Below are 21042 nucleotides of genomic sequence, written 5' to 3'. Positions count from 1 at the left end.
AAACCTTACACTGTCTCTCTAGAGCAATTAATAAGCTTAGCTAATCACATAGTTGAGTGCATTCCTGTGAGAGGCTATGTAGGTATAAAACTGCCTGATAGCACAGAATATTCAGTCTGCAGGTCAGAACTATAATAACTTAAATCTGTATTTTCAGTCAGAGTAAATGGAATACTTGTTGCTCTTTTCCACAGATCTGACTGTACAAAACCTTTTCTATGCATTCTAGCTCAGACGGGGAAAGAAATACAGCATATCTCAGTACTGTAAATAAAATTAGAGGTTTGAAAACTAAAGTGAAGTTGTGTAAGACAGTAGGCTGGAAAATCAACAAGGGCTAGAAATGGAAAGTAAGGATTAAAGGTAGCATTTAGCCGCAGAACTAATCTTAGCAAACTTAGAATAGCTAAATATGTGTGTGTGTGTATAGATATATATACATAAAGACACAGACACACACACACACACAAAATAACAAAGCTCACTTTATAAAGTGAATTACTCTCAGTCTTTAACAATAGATGACTGTTATTTACAGTAGTGTAGTAAATCTCAGGTTTGTCTTTTTTTAGCCCTCTTGTCCTAGAAGAGCACTGTCTGAAGGCAACTTAATAAGAATCTTCCCTTTTTTCCCTTTCCTCCTCCCAGTTCCCCCTTCTGGCTGTGGCTTTTTTCCTTGACTGCTTGTCTGAGCACCTACAAGTCATACCACTGCCATGTCATTACCAACTATGGCCAGATTTTTTATTAGTGATACTGGGCCTCTGTGCGAGAGCTGGGGAGAGCTGTGATCTAAGCCTGTCTGACCTAGATTGCCAGAAGTAAAAGAACTCTCCTTTGCAGTGGGAACCTCCCCTACCCTCAGCCCCTTGGTAAAGAAAAGGAGCAATGAAGTGGTCTGCAACCTTAGGAGGTTTAAGATACCGTGAAAACCTTTAACTGGTTTCTGAACGTACAAGTGGCAGTTGCTTAATGAGGTGAAGTATGTTGTTTTAACTATTGCAGAGCAGAGTTACAGACAGATTTTGACACTCGCCATAACTGTGTTCTGTTTGACAACAGATGTAAATCTTGTGTTTGAGCGTCCTTTGCACACAGAAAGATGCCTTTGATCCCTTAAAAAAATAAAAATCCTATGGAATTAATTTGAAACTGAAGGGAACAAAAGATGTGACTGAAGAACAGGAGTTGCTTTGCTATAACAGCCATCCAAACTTGTACTTTATATTTGGCTAGATAGTCAGATTCTTAAGCTACTGTAACTTAGCAAATTGCTGCATGGCAAATAAGCCATGCTTACTTTAAATTGCTTTGAATAAGCAATTCACAGCAAAAGCTGTGAATTGTGATTGCTGCTGATCACTTTTGATCATGCATACTGGTCATGATTTCAATAATCATGGAAAGATCTTGTGCTCTTTCAGAGGGTTTCCATGCTTAGCTCTGACATTTAACTGGGGGGTAACAAATGGCCTATTGCTTCTAAATCTTTTTATATCATAAGAGATATGTTTCACAGTCCAAAGCATTCATCCCTTAAAAATTCTTATTTAAAGATTAAGCTAAAAGATGCTGACAGAAGCTGGATAATATTTCTCTCATAACCAGTGAATCTGGTGAAAATTTTGTTTTTATCTAAAATTGTTTATAGATTCAAGCTGAATTCAGTTAACAGTTGGAATCCTGAAGTAGGAGATTACTTTGGGAAGCTGGAGTTTTTCATTTAGAAACATTTTTTTTTTCATTCAAAAAATGGTCTAAATTCCAATTAAAAAAAAAAGTTGCAGGAAAGACAAAACCCACTGTCCATATTACTGCTGAGTGAGTTGCTTTAGTTAAGCCTGCATGCCCTAACTTGGCTGTGCTTTTTTATTCCAGGCACTAGGCTTAAAAATCTTTTAGACTCAACTTCTCAACACTCACACAACTACATATGCTCTCCCAGCTAGCAGTGATGGCAGTCACCTGGAATGGCAGAGTAGAGACCTAAATAGTAGTTGAGTATTTTGTCAGGATGTTACCTGACCTGTGGCAGCCCTTCTCCTCCTTTTCCTTAGAAGGCTCCATAGGTATTGCTTTCAATTTAGTATAGAAACAGAAAATATCTGAAGCCATTAAAACTATATAAGTTGGAAAGACATTTTCCCCACACAGCTATCCTGAGAGATTTTGTCGGAGGTGCTGGGTTAGCCTGTGGGATACCAGCTGGCATTTTCCACTGATAGAATTGAGAACCTGAAAGGCCGTGTAAGACACAAGAGCTGTAGCAGGACTCAGATAGCACCTTTCTGCACTGCTGAGTGTGGGGTGCTGCTGAGGCAGGACTGTCCAACTTGCAGAGGTCCCTCGGAGAGCAGCAAGCTCAAATCCGGTGCAGAGCTTTGCATGTACAGACATTCGATGTAAGGTACCCTCATAGGGGGGCTGCAGCCCGTGCAGAGCAGTCTGCTACCATGGCTGGCTGCTTGCACTACCTCACCTTCCTAATTTAAAGCTGGCTTTATTTATCTACACTAGTTACTATCACAGCAGTGATTTCCTTTCCATGGATATCTCAACCTGTAGATAGATTAGTTGATTATCCATACTCTTGATTGCTATACAGCTCTTGTCTCTTCTTGCTGTTCCTTAAGAAGCCTAATACTCAAGGGCATGTAAGATAAATATCTTTTGTAAGTTAAGTTGGAGCATTTCTAAACCTTCTCTTTGGATTTTAATTAGCTAATGCAGAGAGCAAATAGATCTGATCAGTGTTCCAGATCTAAGCTTCTAAAATTTTGTGGAAAGTTGGAGCTAAGGCTGAGAAACCTCCTTAATCTAAAGAATATTCAAGGACCACATCCCCCATTTCAGTGCCCAGAATAGGATTCAACCATCTTATTAAGGCTTTCAGGTATGGACAGTGAATTTTACATAATCAGAATCAAGGATTTTTTTTTTCATAAATTAATTCTGAGCAAATTGGCAGTGGATACTACCTACATCACTCTTTGTAATAACGCAAGGAGTGTTACAGCTTCATTCTGTAGCTGAACAAGGTGATTCAATGGGAAAACACCAGGTCTGACTTTAATATGCGGGTGTATTCTTAAAGTTGATTTTATTTTATTCGATCTCATCCATTGTATCTCTCCTGAGTTTCAGCTAGGCTTTAGGTATTGAATTTTATTAGCTTGAAATGTCATGGCTGTGCAGCTCACTGGCAAGGAACAGAAGTTATCGCAATGACTTTAGCTGGCATGTATTTTTTCATCCTTAGTTTTATGTAGGTTTGATTTATTATTGCTTTTAAAATTTCATTCTTAAAACATGAACAGATCTGATTATTCTGTTCAGAACTGTGCATGCTGGTGTCAGTGATTGGTATTATATTGTGTTTAAGAAGCTGAGAAATATTAAGAATTTGAGGATGTCAAGCCAAAGGTGCTGTGAATCCTGTCCAGTAGTAGATTTGTGGAAAGTCTTATCCATAACTGAAACAGAATGATCTCATTGCATTTCTGAAAGATGCAAGCACATGAAGATTTTTTCTGAGAGAGAAAGGGAAGTGGAGGGAGAGAATGAGTGGCATTTGCTCATCGCCAAGGTATTATGTGACTAATAAATAGTTTGATATCAGCAATATGGTTGAAGAAATGACCATAGTTTGGTTCATCTGTAGTGTCTTGTTGCACTACTCCTTACTGGAGCTGGCAGAGAACTGTTTTGCCACTGTAGGTACTTTTATGCTCTCTGCCTCCCTTGAGTGAGGTACTTAGATGGGCATGGGTAAGGAACAATTGAAATGTGCTGTACGGCAAGTTGTTTAAGGTGCTGTGTAAATCCTGGGAAATAAGTGTCTTTTAAATCCTACCTCTAGTGGTCAGCTCCTAATACTGAGGGAGGTAGTTTAAACAAACCTTTTTCAGCTATAGAATTTAGCTGCACCACTAAGCTGTACTTTTGCCTCCTGTAAGAGATAGTGCTGGAGAGAAAATTGGTGAGTTATTGGAAAGGACAGGGGCTAGAGAGCAAGCAGCCGCCCCTAGTTGTGAAGGGGAGTGCTGCTCTTGGATGGCAAATGCAGACAACTCTTCATTACTCAACATAACCCCCAGCCAACTTAGGCGAAGAGGAATAACAGTGCATTGACACCTGAGTAGGCTTCTTGTGGAAGTGGTTTGGTTTTGCCATGGCAGGTGCTATGAAATCCCATTGACCGTCTGCTGATTTTGGCATGCTACCAGAACACCAGCACTATGCTTCCTTTTACCCTGTGAGTGGGACATGCTGCTTAGCTCTGGCATAGTATAACACAGGGCCAGTCTGTGCTGTGCTTGTGCTTGTAAACCCTCTTGAAATCCAGAACCCTAGGGAGTATGATGTGGAGAAGATGCTCTTGAAGTTTTTTGAGGTCTCTTAGCTCTGGCTGAGCACCCAGTGGGAGGGATTTAGGGTGGTTCCTGCAAAGCCACTCTGCAGGCTTCCCAGTAACAGCAATGCAATGGTATGAGACATGAGCAAGTTCTGCGCAAAGACAGGCCAGGTCAGGCAGGGTTTGCTGGTCCTATTTCCTTTCTGTGTGCAAGTGCTGTCCTACTTCCTTGGTCATAGAACGGTTCATGCTGTGCTATACCTGAGGTGACAGACCTTGCTGAGCTCAGCTGGCTCTGCATTTAGCCATAGTGGATGCGTCTGCAGCTGCCTTATGGCTAATTTACAGACTAGGGAAAACGGCTCAAAGCAGCTGAGAGCTGACTGCTTAGATACAGATACACATTGCGTATTTCCCTTCTGTAATGTAATACAATAAATGCAAGATTTGTAGAGAGAGGGGATAGATGGGGAAAAACTAAGGTGGCTTTCAGGCACAAAGGGAGCTGGTACCTATAGTGAAAGGGTTATAATATAGTTGTTCCAATAGTAGTTTGACATTTGGCCTTCTGTATCACTTACAAGACTGAGGTTGTTGTGTGTTTTCCAGACAACAGATGAGCTCCCCAATGCTTGCAGCCACAACAGAGCTGGTGCAAGTGAACCTCAGTAGTCTTGCTCCTGGGATCCTGTCACCTCCTTGTCTGGATCTTCATTTCACAATGTGCCTGCACCAGAGGCTAAGCCACTTGAAAGAATTCCTGCCCTCCATTCTGGCTATGATTCCCACCCTAGTCCCACGGTTTCCAGTCCCCTCAGTTTATGACATAGCTGTTTATAAAGATGGCAATAAACCATATCAGTCAACCTGCTTTACAAGAAAACATTCTGTGTGAGGGTGGAAGAAAATCAAAATGCCTCCTATGTTTGTGTTACTACTTAAGAAAATACATGTAGTACCTCATCCTTAATTACCTAAGCGCTAAGAGTAAAGCAAACACTGAGGCAGGCAAATAGTACTTACATTTTTCCAAGGTATTGAAAGAATGTCCCTTTTTTTCAGCATTGCTTGAGAAACCTATCAGCAAAAGACGGGATAGTGAAGCTGTACAGAAGGCCAAGATCCTTTACGCCTCCTGTATGAATGAGCGTAAGTGTTCTGCTTTGAGAGGGACAGCTGTGTGTATTTGTAAAGACAGGCTCTTTTGCTCTCCAATGAACTTGCTGAAGCTCCATGCAGGTGCACAGGCTTTGCCTATTGGAATTCAACTGAATGCAGAAGGTCCTGTGTCCATTTCTGAAGTCACCTACCAAGACTAAGGTACATTAAAGCACAAGAAACAAATTTTATAGAGAGGTCTGCATGTCAGGGAACTGTGGAAAGTTACTTACCTGTACAAAAGGATACTAAAACCTTGTCTTGGGAGATATTGCCTGATAAGTCAGAGGAGCCTGTTGTTTTTGGCGCCTCTGATGGAAATTTCACAGTCATGTTGTGTCTGTGAACCTGGGGCTGTTAACACTCATCCCTGAAGAAATGTTATGAAGAAAGGGATTTAAATAAAGTTAGGGGGGTGCAAGCTGAGTGTCAAACTACTCAGGACTAGACACTCTATAGCCACATCCACGCAACAGTCTTCCTGAGCTCACAAGCATTGCTGCAAGGTAATGTACGCTAGCTTGGACATGACACCATGTTAACATAGCTGTGTAGGGGAAATCTGAGTGCTGGAGGAGTAGATTTTGTCTGTATCGTTTGTCCTTCTAGATCTCTTTCAGAATTTCTTTATGCAGGAAAGAAATTAAGCTTTTTCTTCCAGCATGGTCTGAACCTGACTGTCAACAATTTGGATGACCTGCCCCACAGTCTTGGTGATCAGATGCTGACCCCTCTAGCTTTGCACACAGTAACCCCTTCTCAGAACCAGTTAAGTCTCTATACTGGTTTAGAAGCAATGAATACTTTTTTTTCATTCCTTTCCTTCCTTTTTTTAAAAAACATGGGTTTGCCCTGTATTCCTTGATCCAGATAAGCTGTGACAGGACTTTCCTGCTTCTCTGTTCCCGAGTAGACCAGAGGCATTAGGTTTCAGCTGTTGTGTTTTGTCTAGCCTGGAAATCGATCAGTACCAGTAAATCTTTGTGCCCCCTGCGGCTGCTTCTGGATTTGAATTGCCTGGAAAGTAATTGTTGTCACTTGGATATTTCAGATAAAATTGAAAAAGCCGATGTGAAACCATTGTTAAGTATTCTGAAGCATTCACCTTTCCGCTGGCCTGTGCTGGAATCGAACATTGGACCTGAAGGACTGTGGTCAGAAAGGAGATTTAGCTTAGTCCAAACCCTGGCAACTCTTCGTGGTCAATACAGTAACTCTGTCTTTATCCGTTTATATGTGGCTGCTGATGACAAGATGTCCAATCAATACATTCTGAAGGTACAATACAATATATCCAATAGGCTCCTTTTCATGATATTTTGTGATCTCATTTTTTTAAATGTGTTCAGGAATGTTTACATTTAAATTGTTGCTAATATCTACTGACTTATAGATGTATGTAAGTTCCAATTTAGGGGAATTTAGAAGAACAAGATACCAAATTCTTTTGAAGAATATTTGTGTACAGGCTATTTTCTCCTGTCAAATGGCCAAAAAGGTCAAATATGTTCCATGTCAAAAAACATCTAGGGTCTGTATGTGTAAAAATGAGAGGTTGATATCCATTCCTGGATGGGTTCTGGATAATGCTTATGACTCATCTGTTGTATGAAGAATGTTTTTTGTCTGTGAAGACGAAGAATTGTTTATTGATAACAGATATTTTGAACCTGAGATACCTTAAAACACAGAGGTGTCTCCTGAGTACTGAAGTCAATGGCAAATTTCTTATGTTAAGAAAGTAATTCTGCTAGGATGCTGTTTGGGTCTTGTTTGAATTGCTTTGACTTGAGATTTCTTTCAAAAAACTGAAAGAGTAGAATCAGGAGAGGAAATATTTAGGTCTTTCTTGGACCTTTCAATCCAAGTCACCTCCCAGTGGTAGGTTGGGATATATCCTTATTGTTGGTCTCTTGAAAATGAATTCCTAGTAATATCTTTGTTCAATATGCTTAGTAGTACTTAAGAATTAGGTATCTAAGTAAATAAATACACAGTTCAGTATAAATACTGAATTTGTACACAGTATGAATAACTATATTCCTTAGAGTAATCTGCTGTTGTTAATTTAAGAACTTGATTTTCAGTAGGCATCTGCCAGCCAGTATTCCACTTCGTCAACATTTTAGCAAATTCTCAGGATTGCAGATGTACTGTGAAGTATTTCAGACTACTCGTGAGAATAGCTCTATTACAAAATTCCTTTTTCCTTGTTCAGCATTTCCAGATCATGAATGGATCAGGAAAAAAAAGAGAAGGTCCAAATAAAACTTTGTTCTGAATTCAGCATGATCTTTGTTCCTGAGAGCTCAAGAAGTTGGTTATTTTTTTTTTTTGTTTGTTTCTTGTATTTGTGTTTTCTTAGTTTCAACTGGTTGTCAAATCTGACTCTTAAGACAGGAAAATGTGGCTTAGAAATGTGGCTTGGTCAAATTATCTGAGATTTGCTACTGCCAGGACACACATCAGCAAAACATAAGAGTATATTCTTTCCACTTTAACATGCTGAGAAGAGTGATACTATTTTTTTTTCAAATATTTAGAGTTACACTGATCACTCCTATTCTTCTGTTAATGAATGATTTGTGTTATTTTGTTTGTAGTACATTTTAAAGCATCTCATTTGAGATTCTAGTTGTATTTATTTAGGTGAGTTCCTATAAATGCAGAAATATGAAATAGGCTGTAGGCTTTAGATTTAAAAAATACTAATGAATTTAATTATTAAATACTTTTTCCTGTTATTTTTAATAGCTAGATCAAGCAAGCCTATCTCTCGCATCTCGAGAGGATTATCTAGAAAACACCACAGAAGCTAAATCTGTAAGTATTTATTAACTTGAATTCCATATAATCATTTTCTGCTCAGCAGTGTGGGTTTCCCCCCCCCGCTTCATTGTTGCTTTTAGTTTGTTGAGCTCCATACTGAGAATGGGTTATGGTTTGTTTCTTTTTATATTTTTCAGGATATTTGCTATTAGAAAATACCACCACCACGAGCACTCTTGTAAAGTTTCTCACATCAGCATACTTTTTTTTGAGAGATTTGGTTTGGCTCAGTTGGGCCAGAAGTCTGAACATATTTCAAGTACCATTGCAGATCACTATCATCAAATCAACTTGAACTGACTTAACTAAGGGAACAAGAACAGATTAAGGGAACAATCAACAGATTAAGTGCTCATTTCCTGTTCTTCCCCCCTCTCTTTATGATTTCTCAGTGCTCTGCTATAGCTTATCAGTAAGTTTCTTGCCACTTTTCAGTGAACAACAGTCGTGAACTGATGATGTTTGCCAAAGGGTTTTAGGGTATATATCAATATTTGACAATGGCAATACCTCTTCCCCCTGCACTTGGGGAAGAATTATCTAGCACAGATACCCCAAGGCTCAAAGAAAATAACCACTCAGATTTTTGTGGGAGACTAGCCATTGCTATTAAGATTTTTATAGTTTAGCTTCCCTTTTGTGTTCCCTGAGAAGTTAGAAGTTTTCTAGCTACATCCATCTGATTAGATGATGCCAGAATATGAAGAACTGTATCCTCTAAGAGATAAAAACTGGTAATGTATTAGAATATATTTTTGCTCTTGGTGGACTGTGGGAGTGTAGGATTCAATAAAAAGCAATATGATCGCTCTGAACCCTCTGAAATATAATGCCAAAGGGGATGTACTGTGCGCATAGTTACTGTATCATTACATATAGTATGTTTTGCTAACACTTTTGTATTCACAGGCTAAATTATACTTTATTACGATAGCGAGGAGAAAATCAGAGCACTATAGTAAATACACATTTGTAGTGCTGTGGCAGGGATATAGGAGGAAGAAAGAGGTCAAAGGAGTGTAACTTTATTTCCCTATCCTCTCAGCCAGTAAACTTACAGATGTATGTCGGTACTTCAGTCCTGCACTGATCAAAGTACGAGTTTGCATAAAGTATTTGCCTACACACATCCATGATGTCTAATGATGTGTGTTTTCAGTCTAATCCAGAAGTGCTCAGTAAACCACAGCACATATTTCTGTCTTTCCTGCACACTATATTTATGAGGTTATTTCCCATTTTCTGCCTGATGAAAAAGCAGGCATGCAAGGTAAGGAAAGTATTACTTTGATCTGGTTTCACAGGCCTAAAAGTATTCTGTTCCTTACTGTATCTGTGCACTTGTGGCCTTCTGCTACAGCTGTGTTCAAGAGCAAATCCAGTGGTCATTTCACTCTCTTTTTGTCTTTACAGTACCGAGATGCCTTTTTGCAGTTCATGGTTGATACAGCAGTGCTTCTGGGTGCAAATGCTTCACGAGCAGAGTCTGATATGAAATCAGTTCTAAAACTGGAAATTAAAATAGCTGAGGTTGGTGATTTTCTTATGAGGAATTGAAGCTAGCTTTAAAAACAAAGTGCAATCCTGTTGCAAAGTTGCAAAATAGAAAGTCATTATATTAATGGCCTAAGCAAAATTTTTTGGAAAGACAAGGAAAAGACTGGAACCTATTGAAAAAAGGAGGAGTAAAAAGCCCAAAACAAAATAATCTTCCTTCATTACTTAATTGCAAAAGTCATTGTTTTATTCTAGGGGGAGAAAAAGCCCTAACTAAACTAACCAAATACATGTGGTCCTTTGAAATGTTAGAATTAATTCTGAATTTGGGCAGAATTTGAGTCCCTGTTGTGCAGCTGATGCTACATGACTATCTTTTCAAGAAGCAGACTGTGTTAATTCTCTGAGGCACAGACTAAAAATAGTACAAGACTGATGTACGACATTGACACTTCCGAATGAAAGGATAGTGATTTCAACAGTACCACAGTTAGTTCCTAAACTGCTTTCTCGGGGCAGACTGGAGGAGAAAACAAGAAACTCCAAGAATTTTAATTTATGGGACCAAGCTGACTTTCGTAAAGCTAAAGCAGATTTATATCTGGCATTCAGTGTCTGACTGATTTACTCAACCATATTTTTGGCCCTTTGTGGAGTTTAATTTAGGACCATTGCAGACCAAAAAAGCATTTCTGCTTCCCAATATGCATGTGTTAATACCTCTGCTGTAGGAATCCTGCTCCTGGGAGTTGAAAATCCGCTAATGTTTCTACTTTTCCCAAAGCTGGAGAGAAGCTTTTCCCTCAGTGCTGAAATGAACAGAAGTTGAGCATACTTGACACTGATATGCAGAATTGTCAGCTGAGGATTTCTCTGTATCATCAGGGAAAGCAACTATCTTTCCTACTGTCCCCTGTGAAATGCTGGGTCTGCTGTTACTGGAGAAGGGTGTTGTTCAGGATGGGCGATGCAGTGGAAGAATGACTCTTGCCTGGGTTCTGCTTTTGGCATTGAAAGGAGGAAAGGCAGTAGTACTTTTTAATGGTGTCTGTGCAGAATTGAGGGCTTTCCACAGCAGATCAGTGTGTTTTCATCTCTCTCTACTGAAAGCAGAAGTAAAATTTTGTCAAACCTCTACATAAAGCCCAATATTCAACTTCAATTATTTAGCATCACAGTCAACTGTATAACCTGTCTGGTACTAATGGACAAATACTTCTTTGTGATCCAGTAGACTGAAAAAACAGGAAATGTTTGTTCTGTTTTAACAATGGGCTAAGAAGATGCATTGCTACCTCTGGTAGCTCTAGTGTTTCATTTGGCAAATGTCTTAGAGAGCTTTAATCCACAGATCTAGTGTATATGTGAAGTGCCATATAAAATGACATGGATCATGTAGCAGTCCTCCATGTTAGCAGTGCGTATCTTTATGAAACAAATCATACTGGCTCACAGTTACCTAATTTCCCTTTGGTATAAATAACCCCTCTAAAATATATTCACACATTAGGCATAAGTCCAGGGATATGGAATGGTATGTGATTCCTAATGAGCACAATGGATTAATAAACATCTTAGTGTGATTTCAAGACAGACCGTCCTGTTTGTTGTCACTTGGACTTTTACTGTCCCCCATGTTCCTTTGTATTCATTTGAAATGAGGGCACATAAGGGAAGACTTGTGTGCCAACTCAGGAAGAGAGACAGCAGGAATAAGGAAAGATGCTGTGGACATAAGGAGTGGCATATTTGGGTAGATGTTGTTGTGTACAAGAAAGATTTCAGGTAGATTTGAATTACTGGAGGAAGTGGGCAAATTTTGGAAGAGGAAAGGAACAAGTGAGCTTGAGAAGAGTTTAAAGATTTGTCAGATAAATGTGATTTGCAGAAAGGGAGAAGAAAGTCATATTTTTTCTGTATGGCTTAAGCAATAGTAAAACCACAGATGTTTACTGTAGAAATTTTGTTGGAAAACTGCCAATTGTCTGGTTAGTCTGGTGTCAACCTCTTCATCTTGTTTAAACTGTCCAGTGTAAAGCGTGTTGTATAGGATTTACCTTAGAGCTGGGCTGGAATTGCCATCAGGAATTCTTGTATCTCTTGAGCAGTGAGAAAATTTTGAGCTATACCTAGTATTTGGTCTGTTTCTCTATTATGGACCAAACTGCCATCTTAGAATCTGAATATCCTTTGTCATTTATAAATGAACCTGCTTTATATTTTGAATTTCTTTTGCTGTGTCCTTGGACTTCAGCATTGCAATTGCCAATGGTCTGAGTCCTCTGCTCACACAGAAGAGAGGCGTCTTGGGGAATGCTTTAGCTCATTTATGGCTTATATACGCCAGTTTCCTGCTATGGAAATCAGCAAAGGGGCAAAAGGGGGAGAAAAGGGGGTGAAACTGGGGCTGTTCTCCTAGATGAGGTCAGACCATAGCAGGGTGTATGTTCAAATTCAAGAGATGAAATATATTCCCAGCATCTCCATTTCAGATTTGATCTTTAGTGCTATATAGTTTTGAGTTAGTTTCTATTTGCAGTGACAGTATGAATCATTATTAATGGATTAAATGTGTTCTCTCAGGAATCCACAAGCATTTCTTCAGATCAATTTAGCTCTGATTATACCAATGTGTTCAAAGTAGACATGTGGCTAATTAAATACCCTGGAAATGAGCTAAACTGACAGTGAATGATGTTCCACCTCTTCTAGTTAATTGCCATCTTCAGAAAGATAGTGTCATTAATGCTTGGAAAATGAGTGGTGAGATAGTTCTACGCTAGGGTTGTGATGGACAGTGATGATGTAAGAGTGGATCCTTGGAAGATGATCCTTGTTTTCATTGCTTTATTTTTTTTTCCTCTCCAGATCATGATTCCATATGAGAATCGGACCAGTGAGGTGATGTACAACAAAATGAATATATCAGAGCTTAGTACCATGATTCCACAGGTTAGTTGGGGATAATGACACATAATTAAAATTGGTTTTAGTGTGCAGAGAGCAGCATTTTAAAGGAATAATACCGGAACGTGTGTTATCAGTTATAGCATCTGTTCTTTAAATACAGTTGCAACTTTACTGAAGTTTGAAAACAATTGTAATGACAAAGTGTTATAGTTCCTAATTTTTAGGAAGCCATTAGTCTAAAACATGTGAGCTAATTAATATACCATTTTTTCTTCATAAACTGCTTTAATCAGCCTTTTCTTTGTCATTTCAGTTTGACTGGCTGGGATACATCAAGAAGGTGATTGACACTAGACTCTACCCTGAGCTTAAAGATATAGGCCCTTCAGAAAATGTGATTGTCCGTGTTCCCCAGTACTTCAAAGATTTATTCAGGATACTAGAAAATGAAAGGAAAAAGTAAGGATCCTATGATGGTTTCACCCTTATTTATGAAACAACATCAAATGCTGAACACTTTCTGGGTTTTTCAGGTACCCCAAATGTTCTTGGAATTGAGGTTTTATTTAGACAAAAGATCTGCTTAATTTAAGCTATTATCCTCTGTGTAGTAAAAACACCTTTCAAGCATCTTTTTTACCTGAAAGAAAACAGAGGTTGCAGTAAAGCTACTCTTTGCAGATGGACTCAGCCTCTCATACTTGTGAAGATTTAGGTCTTGTATCTTGTGAAATCATTTACTTCTGTAGAATATAGTTGTAAAATGCAAGTAACTCAGATTAGACTTACTAGACACATGCTTTGCACAGGGAAACAAGACAGCTGTGGGCAAGGTGGTGAAAAAGTATATGTGAAGATGATACCGCATTTGGAAACATCTGTGATGATAACATCTAAGTGGTGTCTGTGACATTTTGCTCTCTGCTGATGTGTGTTGCAGAGCTTTTTAAAAATGCTGGAATATTGTCTCCAAAAAATCATTCTTTATTTGTTGTATGGTATGGTCACAACTAAATTTATGTTTTATAAAAAAAAGAATAATTCAGAAACATTGTTCTTACATTGTTGTTCTATGCCTCCGAAGACTGAATGTTTACATGAATTCATAGTACTTGTAAAAATGACAAGCAGATCAAACAGTAATAAAAATAAAAATGGCTGTTTGTTCTGCCTCCAGATCATCAAACAGCCTTATTTGGTAAAATTCAGGCAAATATCTGAATAAGGTGCTGCCACTTTCATTCTACTGAAGAAAGTCTTCTGAATGGGCTGACATGCCCGTGCCTTGTATTTCAAAGTTAGATAAATCAATGGGGATAAAACGATTATTTAGAGGATCAACAGAGAATAATTATTCCTTGTGTAAAAATACACATCCATGCAAATATGTTCTATAACCACAAAATAAACACCTTGAGACCTTTTCTGTTATGGTCTTATCTAAGGGAAAAAGTTGGTTCTAACTGTTAAAAAGGAGATAACCCAGCCTGTGTGTGATGGCAGAGGGAGGCTGGAGACATGATCTGAAAGAATGGCCATGTCCCTCTTCAGGGAAGCTCAGGATCAGCTTCCTGGTCACTTCCCAAAGGGTGGGGAGAATAGGCAAAACCACTGTCCAATTTCCAGTATATTCAGGCAGTGTATCTTATAGCTGATAAGGGTTTATGTGAGCCAGCATTATAGACATGTTTTGCTCAGTCTCACCCTAAGGTAGTTGCATCATAAAATGTTTGAAACAGCAAATAATAGAATGCTAAACTAAACCCAAGTAGACTCCAAGTTCTTGTATGTAAAATCCATCCAAAGAGTCACTGAATGATAACAAAGGTCATGTTTATCTATTAGCTGATAATGTTAATTAATTAAAATGTCATAGTTTGCTCCAGAAGTAACCAAGTATCCAGTTTGAGAAAATTAGGAAATCTTATTAATGCAAACCCCTAACAATGAAGCCTTAACATTTGCCTCTAGGGTAAGTTCTGAAGGCTTAACAATGACTTTTTCTTATGGGTAATCCCATTTGTAATTCTCCATATGATGTTTAAAAGGTTAAATTAAAGCAAACAACATGAATTTGATTTGTTATAGTAAATATTTCTACAAATAAATTCCTAGTGAAGCATTCCAAAGTCTTAGACTTGCTTCAGTGATTAGAATATGAATTAATTTATGAATCTCTTCAGGAGATTCAACATCATCAGGAAAGGCAATTGAATATTTGGAGCTGTTACTATGGATTTAAATACACTTTTACTTTGACCGAGTTCGTATTCTTTTCAGTCACAAAGCTTGTATTCCTAAATTTTACTTTTATTCCAGTGCCTTTTGTGCCTGCCTTCCCAGATGAGCACCCTGCTGGCATAGGCGCTATTCAAATGTGGAACAAAAAGATGGTTCCCACCATAGCGATCGACCGATCCACTCGGTGAAGTTTGTTTCAGGAGGAGGGAAGAATGAAGTGAAAATTAAGTCTAGCTGCAGAAACAGTTCTCTATGGTGGAAGTGTCAAGTCATGAGGTCTAATATCGACATACTAAAGAGTGTTCCCTCAAAGAACCTGCTAAACAATTTTGAATCATGGAAGTGTTACTAGGAAATAGCATATAAGCAAAGTGCAAAGTGAATTTCATAGGAGCTGCCTGTTTTTTACTGGACAATACCTCTGAATATAATCAAGTTTCTACATTAAGCTTGAAATGTGTGGCTGCAATATGGTGCAGAAGTAACCTGGACTATCTCAAATTCCAAAGCTAGGGCATAGCTGTGAGCCTAGCCCAGTAGCAGGACACTCTGTTGCAGGCCACCCAAGAAGCTGAATATCTAGCCTTCATGAAGCCTGGGCTAGCTAGTTTTAAGTCACTTCAGGAATTCAGCGCTGAAGTAATTCACACCTTCTTTATAAAAAGTCTTCAGTGATTTCTTCAGTGTACTGACTAAGTTTTACTGGAGTCTATATCTATTACAGGAAAAAAAAAGTATTGTGGAGAAATAGATGTAGCTCTGATATAAATAAAATAATAACATAGCTGCATCATAGCCATGCCCTGCCTTTTATTTCTGTTCCCAGTTACCTGTGTGCTGGTGTGTTACAGCAGAACAATAAATAGGATACAGTAGAAGTGTGTCCTTGTTACAGAGGTCTTTGCAGCTGTCATAGGGAGCAGTTTTGCAGTTCTTGTGAATGTCAGAATGAATAACTGGTTTTCTGATGCTGATTTTTCTGCATCTTTGCAGTATGGGGCAAGTAACATAGATGTACCAATCTAGAAGTACACTGCAATTCCTGCAGTATAAAGAAGAAGCTTTTTCCGGAAGGGGATAGTGGTACTGGATTTCCTCACTAATCCTCACTTGCCTCTGAAAAAATTAGTTGGGGTACTAAGTTGGAATTATTTAGCTTGAACTTGTGCCTTTAGCAGTACAGACAGAGGTTTTTATGTAGTTATAATTTGATCCACGACTCAATTATGCATACAAAATTTAAGAAAATCTCAAAATTTATGTAAGGGATTTATCTTTATTAAAATGTCAATTAATTTGTCCATCTGTCTCATACTAAAGCTACCTACATGTGTGGATTAAAATATTGTGGAGTTGTATAATTTTACATGCATAACTAACTTTATTCCCAGACAGGATACAGCATTGCTTAGCAGATATTTGTAAGTGCTGGTATAATTTTAACTGTCCCAGCAAACAAGCGCTCTACCACTTCCTTTGGGAGTGTGTATTGCAATAACAGTTATCTTGGTCCATCTTTGGTTACGTTCATCTTGGTTAAGAAAGGGTCAGCCTACACTTCTCTCTGTAACAATCACTTTGAAGTTAAAATAGGGGACTATGTACTGTAATCTTCCCAAAGGTTACAACAACAAGCGCTCTAGTCTCATCGGAAGTGTAGACGGGATTTGTGTGTTTTATTTTGGTGTTGAGTTTCACTGCATGTGAAGAGGTCAACTTCTCTGAGCCTCAGTGACCTTATTTGTGGAACTGAGATGAAAATTACCCCCAAATATGTACAGCCAGCATTTTATAACTGAAAAGTGTTATTTTTAAAAACAAATGAAACCATTCAATATTTTAAGTTTGTATAGTTAGTCAAAACGGCAAAATAAACATGCTAAAAATGGGTAAATAGATTCAGATAAAAGATGAATTGTTTGAAAATAATAACAAATAAACATTCTTCTGGGCTTTGAAATGAAACTGTTCCTATTGTTTTGTATATATTTTATGCATCTATGGATTCTAGTGTATTTACAGTCAGGAATTATAATCTCATCAGAGAGCTTGGATTTAGGTGGTGTCAGCTCTCTTTACCTGCCCAAATTAAAGTAAACCTCGATTAATTGTGGGATATTTCCTGAAACTGATACCTGCCTTTATCACTTATATCTGTTACAAAGCTTTTTGAATTATCATGGATATTTGTGGCTTTGCATAAGTCACCTTTTCAAAATTTATCCTTTACAAATTTCAATCATTCATTCATTACCAATTTGAACAGAGTTCCCCTACTTGGAAATAAGGATAAATACCTCCAAACACAAACATGAAGCACACAGAAAGGAGAACCATTTTTTTTGTTTGGTTCATTTTTTTGTAGCAATTAAGCACTACCTTGTGACATGGACTCGCTGCATGATAGTGGTCTACTTCATTCAGTTTATTTTACCCAAAGCTTTTGATGGAAATTAAGTTTTTAAAACTTGTAATCTATAGGACTCATATAAATACTATTTTAGATTCACAGAATTGCTTCCTAAAAAACTGAAGGATTTGGTAGATGCTGCAGGAGCATGGATGCCAGCCAGCTCTGCTGAAATACCTGCGGCACGGAGTTGGGAGTCTGTGGAATTTATTAGGTCATTTACAAAACAAACCAGAGCTGAAATCTTATAGGGTATTTTACTGTCAATGTTTAAAGGTGATAATGTATATGTTTCTGGTATTGTTGCTTAGGTTGGAATGATTTTTAATGAACCTAAATATTATCTCAAAATGGTTTGATCATTTAATCACAGCTAACTGTGCTGGCTCTTGTAAGGTGCTATAGAGGTATGTTATTCATGCTAAAAAGCATTTGTCAGCTATATTTTATAATTATTGTGGGGATTTGCATGTGCTATGTGATATATCTGTATCCTAATGGAGGGGATATGCCTAGCATTACACCCTGAGTTGCACGGGTTGAATTCAGACCTGAGAGCCTAGGAAATCAAGTGGGAGGAGGAGGTATGTTTGCCATGGTGCTCTCTCTTTCCATGTATGCTCTGGAAAGTCTCTCCGTGGTGAGAAGGATGAAGAAGAGTGTAAAAGGCAGGACTTGCAGCAGGTTGCTCATCCTCTAAGGCTGCTGCCACTGACCCCAACCACTGATTGAGAGTCCGACTTCATGGAGACAGTTAGCTGGTTAGTGGCATTAGTAGTGTGGTGACAGAGAGTGAATGCACTCTGTAGTTTTTCTGTTTTTGCAGGGTTGACAGTATTTCTAACCTTGCAGAATATGCAGACTTAACTGATTAGGAATGCAGATGCTTTGCCCAGACCACCACTGGCCGTGCAACTGTAGTACCTCTCTACACAAATATGCAGACTTGGGCTAACTTCAGTCTGGCTCTTGTGCTGGCTTCAATCTGACTAGAACAGCTTGCAGCAATACCTGATGTTATAGGCAATGTTACAGACCGTGTGCCTTCCCAAGCTGCACACCTCTCTGCCTGATCAGAAAGTCATGTTTTCATGCTGTTAGTACCTCTGCTAGTGCTACACACGTGCTCTCCATGGTGAAATCTCACTTAAATGGCTGCGCTCAGCCAGAGGGATGAGGGTGTGATGTGCTCAGTCATTAATAAACAATATTCTGTTTAAGCTTGCCTTAAAATTCTCTGTTCTCACCTCATTATCAGCTCCCCAGCTCAGGGACCAAGAGTTTTAGCTTGCAGCAGTAGCATATCTTGAGCCACAGGCTTGTGTAGGTAGATCAGATCTAGGTCGGCAGCAAAATTCAAGTTATAGCTCAGGGGAATGCCTATGTGCAGACAATATTCCCACGAAATGAGTATATAACCAGTTATGATCTAGGCAGGAGACACATCCATAAGTGAAACTGAGGGAGTGACACTATACGAACAGCTGCACTGCTCCACTCGTACAGGGACTGAAGGCTGAAGAACTGAGTATTTTAGAAAGGAATTTGTTGAGACAGTTCATCACGCATCTTCTGGTGCAACGAAGCAATTTTCCTCCATCTGGAAAGTTATTGTGGCCTGCCTGAAATGTTATGCAATGCTCAGTGTACAGCAGACAACTGGCCATAGCTTTAGAGCAATGACTGTTGTTGAAAACTGTCATCTGTAAGGCAAAATGGACATAACATATTTAGGCCATTGATGGACTTGTTTTTGAGACTGAAGTTGAACAGCTTATTTTGCAGTGCACTTTTACCTCATACAGCTCATGCTGAGCATGAAGATAGCTCAGTTTTGGCTAGATAAATCCTCTAGTCAAGTGCTTCAGGTTTTAAAAAGGGGCATGGGTGTAAGGTCTCTGGGGAAGTTGGAACAAATTCTTCCTGGCTCTCTTAGCCTCAGTTTGCATGAGATTCTTGCTGCTGAGAATTCCCTTTTCGGTATTTCAGTTATCTATCTGTATAACATGAGCAGTAACAGTTAATACATTAACTCTGTGACCAGTAATTTTTTTTAAAGCAAGATGATATCTCCTAATGAAAAGTACAAATATGAGATAATGGTAGTACTTAGTATATATGGGAAGGAAAATTATTTATTTTATTTCATGGTTACCATTTTCCCATCCTAGTAATGAGGAAAGATAACACTCACTTTGATTTACAAGAGAAAGATCACTTTTCTTTCCTGTCTCCATAGAATTTTTATGCAATTACTATTATGACACAGTTCTTGTCACTTATGGAAAACATCTCCATGAAAAAAAGCATTACCCAAAAATGACATAGTAGGAGATAGACTCATTATAAATATTCTCTAGAAGATGGTTATCACTATGCAAATACACATTAACTGGCTGCCATCATACACATTCTTCTGTGTAATAGGGATTTATCAATTTGGTCATCACTCATTAATTTTCAAGGTGAAATTTCTAGCATTCAGTTTGAATGTTTGTAGAGATATTTGTGTGAGTGCTTTGCAGTGCATCATATGCATTTAAATGTCTCATAAAAATATGTCTAATTTAACAGGACTATTGCCAATTATCTGGTGTGGAGGATGGTTTATTCAAGGTTATTTAACCTCAGCAGACGCTTTCAGTATCGATGGCTGGAATTTTCTCGTGTAAGTTAATGCTTTTTAAATATTTACAGTGGCACTATTCTCCACACTATTGTTTTCCATTGAAGCTGCTCTTTAGCATTGCCTATACATTTATGAAGCATGAAATGTTTATCATACTGAATACACTTCTTGAGTAATTTTTTGGGAGTAGGGAGAAGAGATTTCATCTAAAACAATTAAGCCATACATATTATGGTGTATTACACTAAGGGAAAAATACACCTTTTAGAACAGGCTAAGGATTTTTGAGACCTCCTCTTTAAAAAGCTTAAATTTTTAATGCTATTGAGTCAGAAACTTAAAAGTTCGAAAGCTGTTCAGTTTTGTGGCAGGTCTGTGGCCTGTGCTGTTCCTGCAAAGGTTTAAACACATTTGACCAAAATCTAAGATTTTGAAAACCAATTACTTCTACACTTGCATGGAAACAGATATGGTAAAACAAAACTTTAAGATTTCATCTTCTCTGAGCTTGCTCAAACCTCTTTTGCACTCTTAATGCCAGCTATACAAATATACATGAGCCATTTCCACAGAGAAGCTCTACAGGTACTTTCCAACTCAGGGCTATAGAAGCCTCAAAAAACCAAGCATTAGAGTTGCTGCCCCAAGGCAAGCCATCAGAACTAATTAGCTATTAATTAGTATAGGCATTTATATATAAAACAGACATACTTGATGAAAAAACAGAGCGATGATCTTCTGGGCACTGTGAAGGCTCTTTAAGCAAACCAAGCCTGAAACTGCACCCAAAAGGTGCTTTACCTCCTCCTTGTCTGCAGAGAAAGGCCAGACAGCTTATTGATAGTTTAGAAAGTGAGTTTTTTATTTATTGTAATAAAAATTGGCTGCTTGGTGACAGTATGACAACAGGAGGCTGTTCTCCTCTCATCATGGTGCTGCCAGTGATCTGGCATGGCAGGATGGGTGCTCTGTCCTCCCTGGCCAGGCATGCAGATGGTCCATACTATCTTTCCT

General features: G+C 38.5%; 1 protein-coding gene across 1 annotated transcript in view; it reads left to right on the top strand.

The window, feature by feature from the left end:
- Positions 1-21042, top strand: part of PHEX (phosphate regulating endopeptidase X-linked) — a 105000-nt gene that overhangs the window by 19936 nt on the left and 64022 nt on the right. The window contains exons 4-10 of the mRNA XM_062600341.1: positions 5417-5503; positions 6564-6790; positions 8267-8335; positions 9755-9871; positions 12707-12790; positions 13062-13207; positions 19974-20067. Of these exons, the coding sequence (XP_062456325.1) occupies positions 5417-5503; positions 6564-6790; positions 8267-8335; positions 9755-9871; positions 12707-12790; positions 13062-13207; positions 19974-20067 (824 nt within the window). The remainder of the gene's footprint in view (positions 1-5416; positions 5504-6563; positions 6791-8266; positions 8336-9754; positions 9872-12706; positions 12791-13061; positions 13208-19973; positions 20068-21042) is intronic.

This window comes from Rhea pennata, chromosome 1 (assembly GCF_028389875.1).
Source record: "Rhea pennata isolate bPtePen1 chromosome 1, bPtePen1.pri, whole genome shotgun sequence".
In the NCBI taxonomy this organism is placed as follows: Eukaryota; Metazoa; Chordata; class Aves; order Rheiformes; family Rheidae; genus Rhea; species Rhea pennata.
The sequence above is the reverse complement of the archived record's forward strand: the minus strand, read 5'-3'. Positions and strand labels throughout refer to the sequence as shown.